This window comes from Rhineura floridana, chromosome 4 (assembly GCF_030035675.1).
Source record: "Rhineura floridana isolate rRhiFlo1 chromosome 4, rRhiFlo1.hap2, whole genome shotgun sequence".
NCBI classification, from domain to species: Eukaryota; Metazoa; Chordata; class Lepidosauria; order Squamata; family Rhineuridae; genus Rhineura; species Rhineura floridana.
This window is the reverse complement of record NC_084483.1, coordinates 64015189-64028552: the sequence shown is the minus strand read 5'-3', so window position 1 is coordinate 64028552 and position 13364 is coordinate 64015189. Positions and strand designations below refer to the sequence as shown.

The 13364-nt window shown below is 41.3% G+C and overlaps 1 protein-coding gene across 5 annotated transcripts in view; it reads left to right on the top strand.

Moving 5' to 3' along the window:
- PHIP (pleckstrin homology domain interacting protein) overlaps window positions 1–13364 on the top strand; it is a 184016-nt gene that overhangs the window by 21370 nt on the left and 149282 nt on the right. For all 5 annotated transcript variants that reach the window (XM_061623183.1, XM_061623181.1, XM_061623180.1 and 2 more), the window contains exons 5-6: window positions 11134–11284; window positions 11375–11473. In XM_061623183.1, the coding sequence (XP_061479167.1) occupies window positions 11134–11284; window positions 11375–11473 (250 nt within the window). The remainder of the gene's footprint in view (window positions 1–11133; window positions 11285–11374; window positions 11474–13364) is intronic.

Here is a 13364-nt window from a genome sequence, read left to right as displayed (position 1 = left end):
GTCCTCCAGAAAGGCAGGACAAGAATTTACCTGTTTCCTATTCTCCAGCAGGGTGCATGTGTCACAGTCATTTTGAGGGGAGAGGTGGAAAGGTCTACTGCAAGCAAGGAGCTAGGTCAAAAGGACAGCATATTCAGGATACTTGCTTCTTGTATCTCCAAACTAGATGAAAGATTACCAGAAGACAAGCAGCAATTCACAAGCAACAAAAACTGCATGAAATATAAAACTCTTACGAAATATAGAAATCCATCTAGTTAGGTATCGAGTGCAAGTTCAAGTTCCCTCCCTTTCTTGCAGTTAGTCATTAATCTGCAAGAAGGTCCTCGGGAGCATGGCGAAGACATGAAATTGAGATGTTTGCAAGTTTGTATGGAAAACGGCCAAGGGAAAGTCATAGTCTGTCTTTCCCCTATGTATATCTATATTGAATAGTATGTTAGAATTATTAATCTCTAATGCTATAGATTGCCTTATTTTTAAAAAAATATTTAAAAGTATTTCACTTATTCTTTGTTATGTGCCTTCAAGTCGATTACGACTTATGGCGACCCTATATATTCTTTTTTTTTTTTTTTTTTTATATAGTTTTTATTCAAATTTTTCCAAAAAACAAACAAAACAAAGTAAGAAAAAACATAACAATACTACAACAAAAAATAAAAATAAAATGGTTGACTTCCGATTTGTCACAGATCAGCTATAAGTATATAATATACATCAAACCTGTCCCTTAATATGTACATACAGAATCCCTTTTCTCCATAAGCTGTCTTAATTAATCATCAAATCCCAGTATCATCATTTTATTTTGATCTTTCGACAAAAAGTCTAAGAGAGGCTTCCAATCCTTAAGGAATGTATCTGTCGATTTTTCTCTGAGTAAACACGTCAATTTGTCCATTTCTACTAAGTCCATTAATTTCAGTAGCCATTCTTCCATTGTTGGTATTGATTCCATTTTCCACTTTTGTGCATATAATAATCTTGCTGCCGTAATCATATATAATAGTATTCTTCCATATTTCTTTTCTATTTGTTTATCCATAAAACCCAGTAAAAAAAATTCTGGTTTTGACTGAATATTTATCTTTAAAATTTTTTGCATCTTCCTACCTATCTGTGCCCAGAATAATTTCGCCTTTTTACATGACCACCACATATGATAAAAAGATCCTTCTTGTTGTTTACATTTCCAACAAACATTAGAGACATTACTATACATTTTTGACAGCTTTTCTGGAGTCATGTACCAACGGTATATATTCTAAATATTTCTTAAATGTCCACCTCCAGTGTTGTCCCCAAATCTCTACTGGAAAAACTTAAAAAGAGTTCTTGGGGGGAACTATTCCCCCCCCCCCATTTCCCCCTAGCTTTTTTTCCTGGACCTTGACATCTCTAACTTGAAGTTTTTCAGCCTGGAGCATTTGCTGCATGTGCTGCATGTAAGGCCTTCTACCCTGATGGAACTGTAGGATCCAGGTTTAAGGATCCTTGCAGCAGGTAAAGTGAGGAGGGTGTAGCACTACAACGTCCCACTTTTCAGCAGTTTTTAGCCAGGATTGCTGAGTGGAACCTGCAGCTTCAGAAGCATTATGACACACAATATCAGGAGTAGGGGGAGACAGGAGAAGGCTGCTCCTAACCCTAATATTTTACTCATCTTTATTTCACCATATCACTTTCAGAGGTTGCATTTCTGAAATCTGAAGCAACCTTTTAACTATTGACAAGGGACTGTAAGGAAAACTAAAGAAGGTCTTGTTCATTAGATCCTGGACCAAGTTTTTTAAAAAATCAACCAGTTGTTGCATATTTTCAGCCTCTAACAGGAGTGCTGCTGTTCAGCCTGCCATGACTTCCTCCAGAATACTAAGCTGTAAGGGGCTCAATGAGGACAAGTTCCTCCCCTCCTCACTGCCACTTCTCTCTCTGTGTTATTTTCCAGTTGACGTTCAACATTCTTCGTATATACTGAGCATGCTTCGTCCTTATTGGGTTGTTCTTGTGGGGTTTCCCTCCTTTTAGCAAATGCTGCTTCTGCAAAACTTGGGGGCTTAGCCAATCATGTTGGTACCGTCATCTTTTTTCTCAGTGTCTCCATTTGGGTTCCACTGCCATTGGCACAGGTTTGCCATTAGAAGGATAAGTCATTGGCAGTTATTGCATCTTGGAACAGTGAATTCCATAGATTAGTCATGCGTTGTGTGAAGAAGTTCTTAATATTTGCTTGTCCCGAGTGTACTACCAAATGGTTCCATTGGATGACTATGACTTCAAGAATTACAAGAAAGGACAAAATAATTTCTCTTTCAACCATTTCTACACCATTAAATTTATACAGTTCTCATTTCCCACTCCTTACTCACTTTCCCCTAAACTAAGAGGGACCAGTGTCCTTATCTGAAAGGTGTTTGTCAGAGGTATTGAACACATGACATGATGGGATTACATCATCCTGTTGTGGCTGGAGGCAGGAATGCAGACTGGTCTTTGCCCATTGGACCCCCCCCATTCTGTTTCATGGTGAGAAGGAGCATAGCTTGTGCGCAGTCACACAAGAAAATATCCATATGTATTTGGAAAAATAAACCTTGTGTAAATAACCCTGTTGAAACCTTTAAAAATGAGATAAATTGGAATGATGCTTAAATCAACTGATATGTAACTTCTTGTAACTCGTTAAAACAAAATAAAATTGAGGTGACCTGTAATGAAGCTTGTTTCAACATATATAATTTGTTTTCACTTATATGTACTTGACTCTGTGAGTGCCCATGTCATGGGTTCAACACCTTTCAGGTAAGGGCAATGGTCCCTTTTCCAGAGGTGGTGAACACATGTCATGGTGGGATGTACTAAAGCTTATACCTCTTGGGTGGGTTACATATACACTTAAATAACTTGCTGGAGAACATTCTCCTGAACCTCCGCTGAGGGATGCTTATCAATCTTATAGTGGCACACAAAGGACATAGGAGTCACCTATGTGGCAGCCCTACAAATCTCATGAAGACATGCATTCATCGAAAACACTGCTGTAGTTGCAGCTGTCCTGGTTGAGTGAGTCATTATATTCTTTGGTACTTGCAAACCCATGGACTCATATACTAAGGCGATACATGCTTTCACCTAGCCAATGTTGAACTTGTTACTCTGTGGCCCATTGCTGTCAGATTGAAGGATACAAACAGCAACTCTGAGCCTTGTTGGTTGTGTCCTGATTATGTAGACTTTCAGTGCTCTTCTGACATCCATCCTTCTTGGGTGTGCTGGAGCTGGGCAAAAGGTTAGAAGAATTAGCTCTGCTGTTTGTAGAACATTGTATTAACCTTTGGCGTAAACAAAGGATCTGTTCTTAGAATAACTCTGTCTGAATGAAACACGTGTAAGTCCTATGCCACTGACAAAGCTCCCCACTCCAATAACCTTTGTGCAGTCGTGATTGCGACTAGAAACAGAACTTTGTAAGACATCAACCTTAGAGACATGGTACTCAGGAGCTCAAATGGTGGTCTCTATAGAGCTAGCAACACCTTATGGAAGTCCCAACTTGGAAATCTGTGAACCACCGATGGACATTTTTGGATCGCCCCTCTCAAAAACTTCAATACTGGATGAGCACCCAAAGATTGAGAAGTCACTGCACCTAGAATCAAAGAAATTGCTGATGCTTGACACTTCAGTGTCGCAGATCTGAGGCTCCTAGACAAGCCCTCTTGTAAGAACTTGAGCAACACCTGCACTGTGACATGTGACAGAGACACATTATGTGCTGTTAACCACTGGCCAAATGCCCCCCATGTGGACTGATATATCCTGATGGTTGATGGGCAACATGATGCCAAAATGGTGTTGATCATGCCCTCTGAGAGACCTGCAGCTATCACTTCTCTCTGTTCAACTCCAAGTAGTGAGTCTGAACCACTCTGGGTGTGGATGCACAGAGGCCCCATGTGTCAACAGGTCTGGCTGACAGGACAGTCCATGGATTTTGAGTAGCCATGTGGAGGCTATCTGACATCCAAGGCCTCCTGGGCCAGAAGGGCACCACCAGAATTACATGCCCCCTGTTCTTGAGTACTCTTGGCAGCAATGGAATTTGGGGAAAGGCATAAAACAGATGTGGTCAGTCCCCCAAGAGTGCATCTACTGCCTCTGTTCCCAGGCACTGATATCTTGAATAGAACTGCAGTGTCTGATGATTGTGATGTGTGGCAAACAGATCCACTGCCACTGTGCCAAACAGCTCCTGCAGACGGTGGAACACATTCGTTGCCAGCTGCCACTCTCCTGACTGCACCCTCTGTCAGCTCAACCAGTTGGCGTGGATGTTCATGTTGCCTCTTATGTGTTCTGTCCCCAACAACTTCAGTTTTTTTTCTGCCCAGTGTAGGAGCAGTGTTGCTTCCTGTTGAAGGCTTTTTGAGCGAGTTCTCCTTGGTCTGATCAGATGTGCCTGCACTTTGATGGTGTTGGTGTGTTGAAGAACATGTCTGATGGGAAAACACCCGGGCAAAATGTCGTAGAACTAGGCACACTGTCAGCTCCAATCAATTCACATTGTGTCATAGTTCTCCCTTCCACTGTGCTTGAATGCATCTACCCTGACAGTGTGCTCTTCATCCTTGCATCCGTGCTGACTGCTATTCTCTGTGGCTCTTTTATGTGAACTCGCTTTGTTAAATTCCTCTCCTGACACCACCACCGCCATCCAAAATGCACAACTGGTGGCAGTCTCACAATCAGATATCTCCTCAAGGCTATTGCCTTCTGGTAAGGTAGAAGTAACCACTGTAGAGGTCTGGTGTGATGTCGCACCCACTGTTTCAGCTGAATGGTAGAAACCATTAGACCTAATGTTCCTGCTAGATACAATCTGCAGAAGAAGTCTAAAGAAGTGGAAGCACTGTTTGCTAAATCTTGCGCACCCTGTCTGGAGATGCTGAGAGAATCCCCTGGTTGGTGTTCAAAAGTGCTCCCGGATGAACTATTGACTGTGTTGCAAGTCAAGTGTTCCAGACTGCTTTTGTCATAGTTTACAACGAAACCCACATGTTCTAGGGTTGCTAGGGTTTGTTGAACATCTGCAGCTGCTGTCTGTGCAGTTTGAGACCAGATGAGAAAGTCCTTGAGGTAAGGATATGCATGAAGACTCTGGAGTTGAAGATAGCCCACCACAACCTTTGTAAATATTTGGGGAGCTGAGCTGAGGCAAATCCGAGGGTCATTGTCTGGTACTGGAAGTGGTTGTTGTATGCAAAACAAAAGAAACATCTGTAATGAGGGTGGATAGGGATGTGGAGATATGCCTCCTTCAGATATATCGATGCTAGCCAGTCTCCTACCTGAAGAGCCTGCCCTACTGATGATAGTGTTTCCATCTTGAACTTTCTGGCTGGGGGGACTGCTTTACTTTCAGTAACGTACAAATTGATTTAGGTCTAGCACTGCCCTCCACTTTTCATTCTTCTTGGGAATCGTAAAGAACACTGAGTAGACACCTGAGAAGAAGCTCTCTGGAGGCACTGGCTCTATGGCTGCTATCTGTAGCAAGTGAGTGATTTCATTCTGCACTAGAGACATTTTCTCCGCTACTGTGGCAGCTGGAGAAGGAATGTAACGTTGAGGTGGGAGAGACTTGAACTCCACCTTCAAGCCATGCTTCAGCAAGTCAATAACCATCTGTTGGTGGTCAAGGATTGCCACCTTTGATGGAAATTCTGGAGACTGCCCCCTACTGGACCCATCTTGGCATCAGAATTGAGTGTTGCGTGTTCCTTTGCCCAGGTTACCTGCACTTTGTTGCAGTTGCTTCCTTGACCAGCCCCTTGATAGCTTGGCCTAGACCATGAAAAGTTCTGTTATGTTGAACTTCTTCCTTTCCCCTGGTATCTAAAGGAACAAAAGGTCTGCTGATACAGTGTGAAATGTTAGCCAGCGTGTCTGTATTCTTTCCTTCAGGTGAACAACAAGTGCTTAATGCTTCTATTTTGGGTCTACTAACACCTCTTTTAATGCTTCTTCACCAAACAGTTTGCCACCTACATAAGGTGCAGTAGCCAAATTCAGTCTTGAAGACTGATCCACATCACAATTCCTTAGCCATAGGAGTGCTGAGCTGCTATTGTTGCTGCTATAGACCTGGGCGCAAACTGAGCGGTGTCCAAAGTTGCATCTGCTACGAAAACTGCAGCTCTTGAAATCTTTAAGAGTGTCTTCCATCACCTCTCCTGTGATTGATCTGGATCATCTAGAAGCTCATCAGTCCATACAAGAGATGTCCTTGTGTACATGGAAGCTGCACATGCTGACTGAATTGACATTGCTGCTGCATCATTTACCTTGTGCAAAGCGTAGTCTATATGCTTGTCTGTGGCATCCCTGGGCTGTCTCCCCTTTCTGGATCATTACCTTGGTCACCATGGAGGTGATGGGTGTGTTGATAACAGGTGGTCTAAGTTGATCCATGAACTCTGGCTCTAGTAAATAATAGTTATTTGCAAGCATCATCGGCCTTTTGGACTGGAGTGGCATAATCCGCTCTGACTTGGTTACCTTCTAAAAAGGAGCTGGAGCAGGTATTGCCTTGTCATTAGATGTTGGTGCCTTGAGCACTTAAGCACTCTTTGAAACATGGGCACAGGCTCAGATGGCTTATCATTTATTTATTTATTTATTTATTTAATTGCACTTTTAAACCGCCCTATAGCAACAAGCTCTCAGGGCGGTGTACAAAAGATAAAACCACATTTAAAATATGAACAAGTGTGGATTACAGCATACAATTATAAAACATATTTAAAAACAAAATTAGAATACAAATTAAAATAAAAACTACAATTTCAGTTTAATTTTAAAATTAAAATTAATTAAGCTTAAAATGCCTGGGCAAAGAGGTAGGTTTTTACCTGGCGCCGAAAAGATAACAAAGAAGGCGCCAGGCGTATCTCATCTGGGAGGGCATTCCATAATTCAGGGGCCACCACTGAAAAGGCCCTAGATCTAGTTGCTGTTCTCTGGGCCTCCCTATGAGTTGGGACCCGGAGAAGGGCCTTAGACGTCGAGCGCAGTGAACGGGTGGGTACATAGCGAGAGAGGCGTTCCATCAGATATTGCGGTCCGATGCCGTTAAGAGCTTTATAGGTAAGAACCAACACTTTGAATCTGGCCCGGAAACATATTGATAGCTAGTGCAGTTGGGCCAGAATAGGTGTTATATGGTTGAATTTCTTCGTCCAAGTAAGAACTCTGGCCGCAGCATTCTGCACTAGCTGAAGTTTCCGAAGCTGATAACACCTTGCACAGAAGAGGAATTAAATGCTAATCTTTGAAAAGTTTGTAAGATACCTTCTTTTCAACCTCAACACCATCATTCTATTCCCCCTCCTCCAAGTCTGGATTTACAGGGTTTTCAGACAATGCTGCCTCTAGCTCAGCTTGTGGGAATAACATGTCAGTATGTGCCCTACCCCTGGGTACAAATGTGGGTCTGGTGACACTGCTCTCTGATCCTCCAAGGAGGAGTTGCTTTCTGGGTTGATTTTGATGGTGCTACAGACTGCTGTGTTGTCTGTATGATGTGCCTACCGCTAGCTTGAGCCTTTGCGTTTTGAATGGTTTCTGATTGCAGTGTGTTTTTTGACCACTGGATGTCACTATTGCCTTGGCCTGAGCTGCCATTGCAACTCTAATCTGGTTGGCTATATTGCCCATCAGGGCTTCGCTTATTTGCTGCAGCACTCCTTCAGATAATTGAGTGGGCTGTGCACTGCGCTAATTCTGCTTATTTTCAACCTGAGGCAATTGCAGCAGATAGTCTCCATCCCAGTTGCCAAGCCGCCTCTACTAACATGCATACTGGGTAAGTGATCAGAGGATGGTTGGAAACCCACAAAGTCCTTACTTGAGGAGGACATTGTGCCATAGGTCCTGCCCTGTGCTTGTGGTTGTTGAGGCTGGGAGAAGCCTTCATCCTCAGACAGGAGCTCTGCTGCGTGCCTGTTATCAGTGCTTAAAGTTGTGTGGTTTTAAAGAGCCTCTCTGATGTAGTGTGCATTCCTGGACCCTAATAACTGAGCTGGAGGTGGTGCCGCTGCTGGGAACTGGTTCTCCACAGCGTTCCCAGTGGTTGCTTCTGGTTGTGTTCTGTTGATCTGCAGCTGTTGTGGCTGCTGTTTTCACTGCTTCCTTCTTCATCTGCTGTGAGTGATGTCCATGCGGGGCTTGGTGGGTCTAACGACGCCGGACATTGCGGTGCTGTAGCCCTTTTTGTTATTTTTCCCATTGAAATCTTTGTCACCTTGATAGTGCCCACGGCAACAGGACATGAGGAAAGGAAAGACTGTGGCATCAGCAGGAGATATAGGACGTGAAACTGGTAACACAGAGTATGACAGGTGAAATGCACAAAGGAGCTTTTTTTAAAAAAAATCAAAGCTCACACACTCTACACACAACTCAGAAGGATAAAGACTGTGTGTGCGTGTGTGTGTGCATGCACACACACACACAAACCAGTGAAGAAATGTGAAAGACACAGGTCTTATGGCAAGAAATAGCATAGTGGTGAAACATGTCTGCTCTGTTGCCGAGACAGGAAACGGACTAAGGTGGGGGGTGTCCAAAGAACTAAGACCAGTCTGCATTCTTGTCTCTGGTCATGAGAGGGCGATGTAATCCCACCATGACATGAGTTCACCACCTCTGGAGAACACTTTAGATCTTCCTTGTAGGTATGGTGCTTCAACTCCTTGTTTTGGTTTTCTTATTTCTTGACAAATATCTTCTGTCTGACATGCCACTTTAAGAACAGTAACTACCTTTTGTTAATACTTCCTATTTGTTAATCCTGAAGTAAGGCTCTGGAGTAATATATTAAAGATAAATTTTTGTTCCCCCTTTTTTAAAAATAACATTTTGTGGCTTTTAACATTTACCTTGCATGTTGCTATCTTGCTTCAGTCGCAATCACAAAAGCATTTATATATGATAAACAAACTGAATGAGAAAAAAGAAAAATCAAATAGAAATAACTGCTCATTTCTAGATGTTCTGTTTTTGATTGTTATGCAAAATGTGGCAGGAACACATTGGAAATTTCTGAGGTTTTTTTACTTTTTCAAAAAAAGGTTAATGTTGCCCTTTAAATCGAGACGTTCATGTTAATTCAAATTATGCCCAATTGGACTTTATCCATTTGCTTCGGGGAGTAAGTACAGCAAAATATGCCACCCTGGGCTCCTACTGGGAGGAAGGGCAGGATATAAATCTAATAAAGAAATAATAAATACAAATATTCTCTTGTGTACAATAGCAATATTAAGGGGAGAGGGGTGTCACTTTTAAAAAAGATTTGTTAGGTGTGCTGTTCTGCAGCAATTGAGAAAAAGTGCAGTGAGAAAACAACATCCAAACTACTAAGGGCTGGGCGGAGAACCCTTACAAGCAAAATGTAAAATTTGTGGAGTTTTTTGTAAAAAAAAGAAGTATTTTTTGTGCAACTGCTTCAGTAGATAAGGAGAGAATTGGGTTGCTTGTTACTGACTATGTCATAAATTGTCTCCAGTAGATGTTTGATGAACTTGGATAACATTTTCATGTAGCAATTAAAATAATAATGAACATTTTTAAATCTGGGGAAGAGTACTGCATTTCCTGCATACAAAATATAATAATATTGTAACTTAAGTCCTATCAGGAGGAAAGATATGCAGATGTGTACACAAATTAGAAAAAATACTCCTTTAATAAACTAATCATCTGGGATGGCCTGTTGAAAGAGTATTATCAAATTGATACTATTTGTGAACAATAAATGCGTGAATCAAATGACTGGGGTCATAACTGAGGAAAAATGGAGTGGAAAAAGTCTTTCTGCTGAGATGTAAAAAAAACTGGAATTCTGTTTCTGCCAGTTTCAAATTTGGAAGTGATCTATGCAATACACCTATTGGCTGCATTTGCAGGTAATGATAAGTCAAGGTTTCTAGATTATTGTGGTATACCATGACTGAACAGTGTGCTAGTGCACATTGGCTGATTGCCCTCCTTTTCTCCTTCCCTGGTGCATGTGGCATAAACAACCCTGGAAGCCTTATGTCCAAACCAGGGATCATGGTTTGTTGCACCATAATAAGTCATGATCTATAAGCACGTAACAAACTCATGGCTTATGATTTCAAGAGAAACAAACCACAGTCCCTGGTTTGGTAAAGCAAATCTTGGTTATTGCTTGTGGTTTGGAGTTAAAAAAAAATCCATGAACCCAAGTTTGGACAGCACTATAACCCAGACTGAGCTTTTTTCTGTGACACAACTGGAGTGAGGGAGGAGGCTATGGGAACTTCGGAGCAGTGTGCACTAGCACACTGGTCATTCATATTAAACTGTAATTTGTTTTAAGCTATGGTTTAATAAGATATGTGAATCAGGCCAATGTTTGTGAAGTGCTTTGACCATTTTAGAGCACGAAATAAATACTATTACTAATAATAAATACTACTAAAATTGTCATTTTGTATTCACACATTGACACATTATGGTACTATGTATTTGGTTAAAGTTATTTTGTTTTCAAATTCATGAATAGTTTAAAAATCATAAAGGTAGAAAAATCGGTCTAAGGTTTTTTGTGTGTGCGTGTATGTCTTTTATGGCTCTCCATGGCGCAGAGTGGTAAGCGACAGTAACGCAGCCGAAGCTCTGCGCACGGCCAGAGTTCAATTCCAACGAAAGGAGGAAGTCGAATCTCCGGTAAAAGGGGTCGAGGTCCACTCAGCCTTCCATCCATCCGTGGTCGGTAAAATGAGTACCCGGCATATGCTGGGGGGTAAAGAAAGGCCGGGGAAGGAACTGGCAATCCCACCCCATATATATGGTCTGCCTAGTAAACGTCGCAAGACGTCACCCTAAGAGTCAGAAACGACTCGCACTACAAGTGCGGGGACACCTTTACCTTTTTGTCTTTTATAATTACTGTTTTTGCTGCTTGTTTATGCTAGAAACCATAGAAAAAGTATATGAGGTGTCAAATACTGTCCATCCCCTTTTCAAAATAATTTTTCCCTAACAGTTTTTAAAATTAACAGAAAAATATTGGATATTTAACTTCTGGTTTCTTTTTAACAGGTAAAATATTATAGACACTTGGCACCTGATCACCTACTCCAAATATGCCATCGACTGGGACCGCTTCTAGAGCAAGAAATTCCTCAGAGTGTTCCAGGAGTCCAAACATTGTTAGGAGCTGGAAGACAGTCTTTGCTTCGCACAAATAAAAGTACAAGTATTTTTCAAAATGGCTTGAACACTTATGTTGTTACATGTTTCTGTGCTTATATTTTATTTTATATAATATATAATAAAACAGGCTGCAAGCATGTGGTGTGGAAGGGATCTGCTCTTGCTGCATTGCACTGTGGAAGACCTCCGGAGTCGCCAATAAACTATGGCAGTCCACCTAGTATAGGTAAGAATTTTACTGAATAAATGTGTGATGTTGCTTGTGCATCATTTGTTTTTATGTTACTAAGTGTGACATACATTTGTTCTTGTATTATGTGCTACTTTTACCACTTGGAATTCTTCTGTAATTTATTCCTAGTGCTCATATATCCTTATATGGCATTTGATTTCAGGCTTTAGGAAAGAGCCTTCATATCCAAAATAGATGATGAGATGCTTTTGTATGTTTGTAAGCCACTCCCCCCCCCCCCAAAAAAATGTATGGGAGATTTCAGCACTGCCTATGAAACCTGCCAGACGAGTGATTATAGTGTACATTTGAGAGGCTTCTATGCTGCCAAAATCTCTAATCTATCCTGTGCCTGCAACATAAGGAATTCTTTGTTCCATATTAGAACAGTTAGGTTAGCTTTCTGATGATTTCTGCATGCATGCGCACTCTTAGCGTTCTTCTTTTATTATCCATCAGTCTAGTTAGATAGCAAGCCCAAATTGCCTCCCATTCGTGCAGTTAGTAATTACTTTGCAAGAAAGTTGTCAGGAGCATGGAGAAAACATGAAGGTAACATGTTTGCAAGTTGGTGTGGAAAATGGCCAAGGGAAAGCTGTAGACTGGTTCTTCCCATGTGTGTCATTTTTATTTTGAATAGTAACAATTAAAGTTCTGAGTAACCACTGGTAGTCAATTCTTGAATACTGGAGAAGAGTGAGAAGCATTATTGGTTCTTTCTTGACATTGTCACCTTGGCAACATGGATATGCTGCCTTCCATTTCCTGCCTGTCAATACCTGGGTTTGTGTCTCTTCTCCCTGTTGGAAAATATACTCAGCAGATACTAATCTTAGTGATACAGAGGATTGGAGGAAGGTGCCAGAACCTGACAACCTCCATTAAGCAACTTTGGGCTTGACAGCTATGTTGGTAAAACAGTTATCTCCCTTCCACTGGCCCCAGTAGAGGTACAGGCTCTTCTTTCCATCCCAACCCTGCTCTTCCCCTGTGTTTAAAAAAACTTAGTTTCTACCATGTATATAAAGTGGTTAAAATAGTATGTCCTTCATTGCTGCCACTGTATAGACATGTAATTTCAGGTAGCCTGCCCTTTATAATACAGTCCTGCAGCATACTGGATCTCAGTACAGCTTGAGCAGAGCGTTCAGGAGAGCTGTGCATTGGGGTGGAGGCCTCCTGTTTTCTTTCTAAAAGCTTTTGGAAAGTGGGGAGTGTCACAAATGGTATTAACTTGCATAAGGAATAAAGTATGCTTCACTTACTATAAGTAATGTTTGAATATTCCTGTATAACCAAAGTGCATGGTGGCATTTACCAAGAGAAAATTAAGACAGTGTGGAAAGATGATCTCCCTGTGACTCGTATTTCTTACAGGGCTCTGACACAGGGTTGAAGTCCTGGTTACTGTCTACCTGTAAAGCCCTAAATAGCTTGGTTTCTGCCTTGCCAATTCCCATATGAGCCTGCTTGACTATCAAGATCTTTCTCAGAAGCCCTATTCAGAGTACCCTTAAATTCTGATATGACTTTTCCCACACAGTATCCTTCTGAGGTGAAGTAGGTTGCTGTGAGAAACAAATGTAATGTAGTGTCTGTAATATGCCTCTGTTGCTACTAATTGTCGTGGTATCCTGCTTCGATTCAAACCACATGGGCCCATGATTGCCTCTTTGGTGGCAACATTTTAATTTTATTATTTAGTGCCCTTCCAGTCAACAAAGGTGCACAAAGTTATTCATAACAAAGAAACAAAACATTAATCACACTGCTAAAACTGTTTATAAAACAGCCAAATTTAATGATTAAAATGGCATTAAACAAAAACAGGAGAAATCTGTACAGATAATTTCAGTCTTTAGATGGTTTGTCAATATAACCATTT